Source organism: Medicago sativa, chromosome 8 (assembly GCF_051527215.1).
Source record: "Medicago sativa cultivar Bolivia chromosome 8, Bolivia_mono, whole genome shotgun sequence".
Classification (NCBI taxonomy): domain Eukaryota; kingdom Viridiplantae; phylum Streptophyta; class Magnoliopsida; order Fabales; family Fabaceae; genus Medicago; species Medicago sativa.
Window position 1 is genome coordinate 14986545 of NC_140756.1, and position 11083 is coordinate 14997627.

The 11083-nt window shown below is 30.8% G+C and overlaps 1 protein-coding gene across 1 annotated transcript; it reads left to right on the forward strand.

The window, feature by feature from the left end:
- The first annotated feature begins 4204 nt into the window (after positions 1-4204).
- On the forward strand, positions 4205-9638 carry LOC146897252 (pectinesterase-like). Its single transcript, XM_085735079.1, has 2 exons — positions 4205-5349; positions 8676-9638. The coding sequence occupies exons 1-2, from the start codon at positions 4272-4274 to the stop codon at positions 9365-9367; spliced, it is 1770 nt and encodes a 589-aa protein (XP_085591205.1). The 5' UTR covers positions 4205-4271; the 3' UTR covers positions 9368-9638.
- The last annotated feature ends 1445 nt before the right edge of the window (positions 9639-11083 follow it).

The following is an 11083-nucleotide window of genomic DNA, read 5'->3' on the forward strand; positions in this document are numbered from 1 at the left end:
TACAATTTTGTTGAATACCTTCAAAATTTATACGAATTTATTAAACATCCTATAACTTTTCCTTAAATTATAATAGAATAAAAATTAATAATATTTTATCACAATTTTTTTTTTATATTTTAGATGCCATATCTTAGTCTATATACATAAAATATTTTTATACTAGCAAATAAAGCAGTTGCTACTCTGTCCCAATTACTATTAACAAAAATTGATATTCTTATCCCTAAACCACAATATGAACAATCTGATTTTAAATTGTTTGTATTCACATTGAAGAAAGCAATTTTATTCGAGCATGTTACTAGAGGAATTTTATACACACACGGTTGGTTGGTGGTTACATATCAAAAGATGAAAAAGATTCAATAATATCAATTGTTAATGACGACTATTATTCCTTGATTGATCTCGATTAACAAAAAAAATAAAGGTGAAGATTAAAATATTGCAACAAATAAAAGTGAAGATTAAAATATTGCAACTTGAGTTGAGTATTAGCTTTTCTTTTTGTGATAATTATCTCGTTCTGAGTGGTAGGAAAACTCTAGTAATTTAAAGTTCGATTGAAAGATAATTAAAATTTGACTAAATTTTTTTTTTTGAAGAAAAAATTTGACTAAAAATTGTTTTCCACCAAAAATCAGACTCGATTCTGACTAACAATTAGTTTAGTATTAACTTTACGTATAAACATAATTATAGAACAAATAAATTATAAAAGCCCTCTAGGACTTTTTTGGCCCGTGATTATACAAAACTTCTCCCAAGTTTGTATTATTTTTCTAAACAAAATACTTTATAATTTAAATCAGAGATATTTATTCTTCCGAGCAGTTCAAAAAATTCTTCAGTATTAAACATATAATCTGAACCTTGTCTCAGTTTCACAAATTAAGAAAGAAAAAAAAACACATAATCTATCTAATGATGGGTGGTTCAAATTGTTCAATTGATTAAGCAAGAAGACCACAGTTCAACCCCGCAGAATACGGTTTTGGAGAGCTGGGATGACGATTTACTATTAAACACCACAATAATCCACTTAATAATGAGTGTGGTTGAGTTGATTGATTAATTATCATTGAGTTTGAGGGGAGGATCCAAGTTCGACGCAAGTACTTGAGAAAATATTAGACTATAGTCGCTTGCTCAAAAGAACAAATTTTCTGATAAATAAAAGAATCTTAATTATAGAAATGAATGTTCATATATAAGAAAGACTATAGTTATTGAGTTTGTTAGGGATGTCTTTTTAATTTGGTATATTCAGGCGGGCGGGAATATTGGTTAAGAAGGAGGCGTTTGTGAACTTCTTGACCGACTTACTAGATAGAAGATCGACACTTAAGCCTGCAGATGTTATAGTGTACAGATGAGTAGGAGAAAAACATGCATGTGTGGATTTGATCGGGGTTTTGTCACTCGTGGGCTTAGGGGACGAGGATTTTACGGTAAGGCACACAACTCTAAAAGTTGTGTCAAGCAGAGTGTCCAACACATAAGGAAGCGTGCTCTGACGATCAACATTTTTTATACTCTATCCGTTTCAAAATGAATATCGTTTTAGCCAAAAAAATTGGTTTCAAAATGAATGTCACGTTCAGTTTCCAATGAAATAATAACTTTTTCTTTTCAATTGTACCATTCAATTAATACTCTGTATACACTACTTCCAAAATATTATTTTTTCTTTAATGAAAAACAAACCAATAGTTTATTAGGATAATTTGATACAGCTTGTTGTCTGCATACCTTGTATTCATGTATAATTAATTCTTGATATATTAATAAAAATATGGGCTTAAAAAAAAAAAATCTAACTTTCAAATATATACTATTTTAGCATAAGTACAGTTTCAATCTTTGATAGGAAAGCACACAAACAATACAAGGTGCTCACTTAAACAAGAGCAAAATCCAATGAAAATTGCAAAAGATCAAGCCACTAGTGATTTAAATCATAAGAAAAGCTATAATTCTCTCCTTTCTTCCACCACCAAACTTGAATCTACATGAAACGTAAAAGTTTGTTGGTTGAAAATTCTATTATTTCTTTTTTTTCAAATCGCCAAAGAGCAAACTTGCCAAATCAGATGAACACCACCTTTAAATTCTTTAGCCAACCGAGTAAACGGACCAAATTATTGGGAGGCACACAAGAAACACCCAACCAATGTAAAATGTATATTACTCTATACATTATTAGAGAACTCATAACTAAAGAATAAGTGAAGTAAATCTCCGTAAATCTTCAGCTATGATTAGATCAATCTATCTTTTATGGGTCTCTCACTTTTTTTTCCTTTTAACATTGAGTTGTATTTTGACTATTATTTGCAATGAAATGAAGTAGTTTTATGTGTGATAAAAAAAAGTACAACCGACACACGATGTTACTGCCCCTTTTGACTATTATGTTTTGAGGAATTACAAATCCAATTACCAAAAGGAGCTAACTACATTATATATAAATAGAAAACTAGCACCATGAGAAAAGTGGTATGAAAAATTGAAAATTTAGAAAGAGAGTTTAATTTTAATATACGAATTGCATCTCCATGATCCAAGGAGAGGCACCTATTTGCAAACATTTACTTTGTTCTATTATTTCAAGACAGCTAAGTTATCAAAATATTAAAGCCCCGTCTCCTCTGTTTTTTTTGTCTCATTTGTTGTTTTCTTAATTGAAAATACTGTATTCTAGTACAAAATTAATAATATAAAAAGGAATATTAATTAATATTAAAAAAGGCTAAAACATTACGTATATCAATTAACCTTTCAATTTTTTTTTTTACGTATATCAATTAAAAAAATGCAATTTCTTTCAGAGACAGAAACTGTCCACAGAAGTCACAAACCGAAGCAAATCAACATTATTATTGTAAGATTAGACGATTTTTATCAAGATGGTTATTTTTTTAGTTAGTGTTAACCCTTTAGTTTTTAGGAAAAGAGATTTTTGACCAAAAAATTGTTTATCTTAACAATTCGTCGTTTACTAACCACTTGAGTTTAACTATTTGATTTCATTGTAAGTACTTAAAAAGAAATTAATCCTTGAATTGGATAGAACCATACCGTGACAAAACCTCTTCTAAAAAGATTTAAGTTAAAGTGTTACCCTGACTTAATTGAACCCATAACCTAAAAGATCTAAATCATATCGTCCAAACAATCTTGATTTAGAATAAAATAATTATTGTAAGACAGAAGGATGAGACCCACATTCTTAAAACAATTAAGTGTCTGTTTGTTTTCACGTTGAAATAAAAGCAAACTCACGTTTAGGCCAATGCTACATTATGTAGCTTCTCAAATTTCAAGTTGTACATGCTTTAGGATGCGAGAAATTAACGCAGGAGCTGTTCCAAACATGCACTAATGAGTCTCTAACCCCCATTAGTGGTGTCTTCTTTTATATTGTCATTCAATCTAAATCAAGCTTGAGTACATCCACCTAGAAATCAAAACTCTTGTCTGTCCTTTTTTTTCACATGAAAAACATTTTTATTTCGACAAATTCACGTAAAAAACTTAAAAGTTTATAATTTGAAAAAGAGAAATTTTATTTGAGCAATCATTTATATGATAATTTATTGAACAATCATATATTTACAAAATGTAAGTATTGATAAAAAATCAAAATAATAAAGAAAGAACGTAAAATTATGACAAAAAAAAGTTTTCATAAAAATTGACACAATGATTGTACAAATAACACAATGATTGTACAAATTGAAGTACCTAGCCTTTGGATTTCTCTAAACCCGCATTATTCACATGTTATTCCTTTTTCTTACTCCCTCCGTCCCGGAATAACTGACCCATTTTCTAAAAAAAAGTGTCCCAAAATAACTGACCCATTTCAATTTTCAATACAACTTTCATCATTCCCAATACAATATAACACTAAATAATACTACTTTTATCATTCCCAATACAATATATTCTACTTTCCCCTTTATTTATACATTTTTCTTAATCTGTGTGAAATGAGCCAAGGGGTCAAATAAATTGGGACGGAGGGAGTATCATTCAGTACTAAATATACACATTACCCTGTAAAGTGAAAACTTTAGGAAAAAAAAAACATTTTCGATTTAAAAGTTATAATAATAATAATTAACATATCAATTAACAATAATACTTATTCTAAATCCAACAATATAAATAATTTCTTCTTCCCCTTTCTTTCTTCACCACACCTTTCTCTCCTCCTCCTCTTTCATCTTCTTCTCTTCAACACACTTTCTTTCAAATCAATCATGAACAAAATAAAACAATCCCTCGCCGGAATCTCGAATTCCGGCAACAAGAAAAAACTCCTCATCTCCCTCTTTACAACCCTTCTCATTGTAGCTTCCATAGTAGCCATTGTTGCATCAACAACCAAAAACTCCAACAAAAGCAAAAACAACAGCATTGCTTCATCTTCTCTTTCACTCTCTCACCATTCTCACGCCATACTCAAATCTGCTTGCACCGCCACTCTCTACCCTGAACTATGTTTCTCAGCCATTTCCTCTGAGCCAAACATAACTCATAAACTCACCAACCACAAAGATGTGATTTCATTGTCTTTAAACATCACAACTAGAGCCGTTGAACACAATTACTTCACCGTCGAAAAACTTCTTTTGCGAAAAACTCTTACCAAAAGAGAGAAAGTTGCTCTTCATGATTGTTTGGAAACTATTGATGAAACACTAGATGAGCTCAAAGAAGCACAAAATGATCTTGTACTGTACCCGAGTAAAAAGACACTTTATCAACATGCTGATGATCTTAAAACACTCATAAGTTCCGCCATAACCAATCAGGTAACTTGTTTGGATGGATTCTCTCACGACGATGCCGATAAAGAAGTGAGGAAGGTTCTACAAGCAGGCCAAATTCACGTGGAGCACATGTGTAGTAATGCATTAGCCATGACTAAGAACATGACAGACAAAGACATAGCAGAATTTGAACAAACCAACATGGTATTGGGAAGTAACAAAAATAGAAAATTACTGGAGGAGGAAAATGGGGTGGGTTGGCCGGAGTGGATATCGGCGGGGGACAGAAGACTACTTCAAGGATCGACGGTAAAGGCGGACGTGGTGGTGGCGGCAGACGGTAGTGGGAACTTTAAGACAGTGTCTGAGGCTGTGGCTGCTGCTCCTTTGAAGAGTAGTAAGAGATATGTTATTAAGATAAAAGCTGGGGTGTATAAAGAAAATGTGGAGGTGCCAAAGAAGAAAACTAATATTATGTTTTTGGGAGATGGTAGAACTAATACTATTATTACTGGTAGTAGAAATGTTGTTGATGGAAGCACCACTTTTCATTCAGCCACTGTCGGTAAGTTTTTCTTCACTTCAATCACTTTCATTTTTTTTACTTATACATATGTTATATATATTCATAATAATGCAGTTTTTTTTGGTATGTTATCCATCCATTTTAAAAAATTAAAATGATTGGACATATGTGGATATCTTTTTCATATTTTACTTGATGCAACGGTCGTATGTATACGATGAATGTTTTGTTTAAATGAATGTCCCTACCTAGATAATGAAATCATGTGCATGTGGGTGTCCTCGGAATGTGCTTTGTTTGTTGATTTACATACTTCAATGACAAAACAAGGATTTAGTTTAGGACTTTCTCGCAAGCCACCGAAAACCATGTTTTTTTCCATAGAAAACGAGTGCATGTTCTAAAATGAATCATTTTTTCATGAATAGACATTTTTTAGTCCTAAAGACAAATTTTGAAGACTCTAGTGAAGTTACAAGAGACTTGTATTAACTTAAATAACTTTTTATTAAATTAAATAGATAATAAATGAATTTGATTTTCATTTTAAAAAAATTGCATTTTGTTTTCAAGTGGTGATCTATTTGTTTTTGTAAAATGAAACATTTTTTTGAATAATATATATTAGTTTTTTATTTTCTCTTGGAAGCATTAGTCACAAGATAAATTAGCAAAAGTCTTAAATATTATATTTTGTGCAAACTAACAGAAATGTCCACCATTGGTCAAAAAATGTGTCCAACATATTGGGATAGTACGTATATACAGAAAAATAGGACTAAGTGACATCAGAAAATATTAGAAACATTGAAAAAGTTTGTTTAGCTACTCCAATGAATGAGTCATTGAAGTATGAGTGTGTGACTTGTGAGATGTTAAATAACATTGAAATCCAATTAAGGCAAAAAAAGGTATAGGGTGTAGTCAATATCTTGATTGATGATTTCACACATGGATGGACCTAATAGTAATTAAATATGGTAAGACTAATTAACACCTTTAATTTTAGATTTATTGTGGCCCCAGATATAAGACAACATGAACATGGAACAATTCTAGTTCATGATAATTATTTTGTCAAAAAGGTTCATCATATTTATTATAATTAAGAAAATTTGTTCCCTCCAATCAAGTTGCCATTTTCAATCAAATGGGTCAGCATGCACATGGATTGTTTGTTGTTCAGTGTTCTCTGAAAATGGCTCTATTTTTTTTAGTCAAATATTTGGTCTTATTGTGTTCTGGCTTTTTATGCTCAGTGTTAAGATTTAATAATTTCCATGTGCATTGTGCAGTTCACCCGTGTTTTAGAAAAAAAATCAAATGCATTTTTATATTTTATAAATATTCTATAAAGCATAAAATTAAAATATACTTTCTTTCTTCTTCTGTTATTGTCTGTTCAGGACATAGTTCTCCCTTGCATAAAAAAATTATGAAAATGAGGTTACCCATTTTTGTCTGATTTTCTGGTAAAACTGATGGCTCTCTGTAGTCCGTGTGTGTGTGTGTGTGGTAAAATAAAATTTAAAATACATAAAAAGAAACTTCATATATTTAAATTGATCTTCAATTTACCCACAAAATTTATCTGAATTTCTTCAAGAAAAAATATATAAATATGTTGTTTTGGCGTCAAAAACTGTGGATCAGACTCTTTTATAATGTGAGATGTTCACTTTATATATTAAAATAAGTAATATCAATAATACACAAACAAATCATTAGTTGATATATTTTACTGCATATATACAAATAGTTGATATTCTCTTTTTAACTTGTTAATTTTTTGAATTTTATCACAAACTTAATCTTCATCTAAAAGTTTATTGCAAAAGAAAATTACTTTTTATAAAAAGTTTATTGCAAAAGAAAATTACTTTTTATAAAAAAAGACTAGTATAAATACCTTTTGTAACAAAAAAAAAAGAGTATACCTTTTTTAAAAAATAAAATAAATATGTTACATCTGAATAGAGAAAAGGGTTGCAATACAGCTAGACAAATCTTCATCAAATTTGGCTTTATATATTCGATCAGTCTCTTTCATCTTTTTGTTGTCATCTTCAAGTTTGAACTTTCAAGCCATGAACATTCCATGATGCTTCCTAATTTGCTTCAATCATGCATATGGCTCCCTTAACATTATAGCCATATCCTTGCATGACATTTTTTATATTGACTATTAATTTAATCCTAAAGTTCCCATTCGCTTTCACATTAAAATCTTTCGCACACCTGTCATTATCTTCATGCCATGACGCACCTTATGCATATCTCACTCACTTCTCCAATATTGTCCTCTAATATACTAATATGTGGTTTTTCTAATTGATCAAATCTTAGTCTAATCAAATAGTATTTAAACTTTTTTTGAGAGGAAATAAATAATATTCAAACTTATTTTAAAGTTTACCATACGATATTGTTTTGCTAATTTTTAATTTATGTTCATATTTTCTTGAGGCGCATATGTTATTTTTGAATTGTCTTTATTTATTTTTATCTATTTAATTAAAGTGGTGTTTTATATTTTGAAGTGTTGGTGTCTTTAAATTCGTAACAAAATTTAAAAATAAATAGAATTTAATTTCAATAAATACGTTCACAATTATATTTAGAGATAAGATCATGTTTATGACGACAACAATTGGCACAAGAAAAGTCTAGTTGATGTGGCTATTCAGTGTATTATTGTCCTTTGGTGCTATAGTTTGTACATTTGTGACTTGGACTTATCTCATCATGTCCTCTCAAGTTACAACTTGCCCTTAGAAAAAGTTGATGACAATTTAAGAAGCTAGTAGCTTGCCTTGTAGATATGGAAGTTAATTGTCACCAAATTTGCGATCCATTTACTAACAATTAGACCACTCAACTGCCTTGAACTTTGAAGCTCCTTCAACCATACTAATTCTAATTATAGTAACCCTAATTCGAATTTATTTAACCACCATAGTTTAATACAACATTCATTCTCAATCAAGAGTTCTCTTCTTAATGTTAACAATTAAGAGAAATTAATAAATGATCTATTAGAAGAAAATTGACAATCATGTCAACCTTGCAAATCTTAGCACTTCATAGGCATCCTTAATTTGTAGAGGTTGTAATTGTGAGTGTGACACACAATATTAGTTGAACACAACTCATCCTCAAACACTATTCACAAGCACTTAGTACATTAAGTGTGTGTGCCCACGTGATTGTTTTTTCAAAATATTTGTCCCTTCTTTTGTATAGTCAATTTCCACATTCCAACTAAAAATGTGAAATCCCTCAAAAAAAAAAAACTAAAAATGTGAAAGTGTAACAAAAAATAAAATCACTTTTTTTCATGATTCTCTCTTTACATGTAATTGCAGCCATAGTGGGAGGAAACTTTTTAGCAAGAGATATAACTTTCCAAAACACAGCAGGACCCGCAAAGCACCAAGCAGTGGCCCTACGAGTTGGTGCTGACCTATCAGCATTCTACAATTGTGACATCATAGCATACCAAGACACACTTTATGTTCACAACAATAGACAATTCTTTGTCAATTGTTTCATTTCAGGAACAGTTGATTTCATCTTTGGTAATTCAGCTGTTGTGTTCCAAAATTGTGACATACATGCTAGGAGACCTAATTCAGGACAAAAAAATATGGTCACAGCACAAGGTAGGGTTGATCCTAATCAAAACACTGGAATTGTGATACAAAAATGTAGAATTGGTGCAACTAAAGATTTAGAGGGTGTGAAAGGAAGTTTTCCTACTTATCTTGGTAGACCTTGGAAGGAATATTCAAGAACAGTTTTCATGCAAAGTAGTATTAGTGATGTTATTGACCCTGTTGGATGGCATGAGTGGAATGGTAATTTTGCATTGAATACTTTGGTTTATAGGGAATATCTAAATACTGGTCCTGGTGCTGGAACTTCTAAGAGGGTTACTTGGAAAGGGTTTAAGGTCATTACTAGTGCTGCTGAGGCACAAAGTTTTACTCCTGGAAGTTTTATTGGTGGGTCTAGTTGGTTGGGTTCAACTGGCTTCCCTTTCTCTCTTGGGCTGTAAATTGGGTTTTATTTTGAACCCTTATTTTTATTTTTGATTTTTAATTGTCATCTATCTATGAAGTGGCAAACAAGTAACAAGGTTAATACAATAAAAATATATAGATAGAGAGAGAGACATAAAATGAATACCAAGAGAGAGAGAGAGAGAGATCATTACTCAAGATGAATAGTTTTTAGTTGTATTGGTTGGATTTGGGTTAAACGCCATATGTGGCTTTATTTATTGTGAAATATTGCCATTGTTTAAATAATAATTTATGTATTTTTAAGCTTTTGGTTTCGTAGAGAATGGATTCTTTTTAATAAAATGACATGCAAAAGCATCATAATAGTGCAGCACATATATATGTTGGCACCCATCTGCATTAACAATCATATATGCAACAATGTAACCATAAACATATTTAAGGAAGAAAAAAAAGTTATATTGTATTTCTTTCCTTCATCTATCTAGCTTAGGGTTTTAAACTATGAAGGCTAGGGTAATGATAATGATAATATTAATTAGGGTATGTTTGGACTGATAAAATTAGATGGTTTTCATAAAAAGAAAGTGGAATGAAATAAATTTGTGATCCATTGCTTAGTTTGCATATAAATGTATAGGGGTATACACCTATTAAAAAATGGGTAATAATTTGGTGTAGTAGGTGCCACACCATGCCTTATGGTGGATCCGCCCATGATAGCACAAACAACTTCTAAGAATAGAGTAATCGAAATCCACAACCCCCCCTTTTTTTTAAGGGAAGAAGGTGAAATTCACAACCCTAGAAACTAATAAATAATAATATATAGTAATTTTAGTTGCTAGAGAAACTGCAAAAAGTAAGAAATTCTAGCATTAGTGTGAACGTGGGTTTGGTGGCTTTCCACCACTATTCCAAACACATCAATAGTTTCCTGTGGTAGCCATAATAAATATGCAAGTTATAATTTAGGCCACCGATGGAAGTATAACTTCCTAGAACCTTGGAACACAACTTCTGATAGTTATGTTAGCCTTTTTGAAATTTTGGAAGGCACGTGAACAATGTGAGGGCCTAAAGAATACGACAATTGCTCTTTTTTTCAACTGTCATCAGTACATTTTTAATCGTTCAACTAATTTTAAAAATGTTTGACGGTGGTTAGCTGTTTTCAAAAGTGAAAAGAGCGATTTTCAAAGAACATACCTCTCCTTGATGGGTGGAGATTGCTGACTGCAGTCCAATTAGGTTGTGGGCTTAGATTCTTAGTACATTGCTTGAAGCTGTTTTGTTTGTTAGAAAGTTTTACTATATACCCCTCAAATTTGACTCATATACCCACAAACCCCCTAAAATCTAAGACTGTCTCTGGTATTTAAAAATAAAATTTAAAAAAATTCTTCTGAATTCTGTAAAAGTCTCACACCCCCTAAAAAGTTTGTATATATTTTTTTTAAAAAAAATCTAAAAAATTAAGTTTTAATTTGCTAAACTACATTTACATTTTGGAAAATTCAAAGTAAAACTTTGTCAGAATTTCGAAATGTTCAAACTTCCACTTTGCAAAAAAAGAATACGTTCCTCTAAAGTGGAATACTCCTTCTGGTCACTATTATAAGCAAATTTTTACTTTTTAGATTCATTCAATAAATGATGTACGTGGTCTACAATATAGACCACATACATCATTTATTGAATGAACCTAAAAAGTTAAAATTTCGATAAAATTAACTTCAACTTGATTC

Excerpts from the sequence above, each read along its gene's own strand:
- LOC146897252 (XM_085735079.1), top strand. The coding sequence starts at position 4,272 with ATGAACAAAATAAAACAATCCCTCGCCGGAATCTCGAATTCCGGCAAC. Across the intron at positions 5,350-8,675 it reads TTTTCATTCAGCCACTGTCG|CCATAGTGGGAGGAAACTTT; the intron begins GTAAGTTTTTCT and ends ATGTAATTGCAG.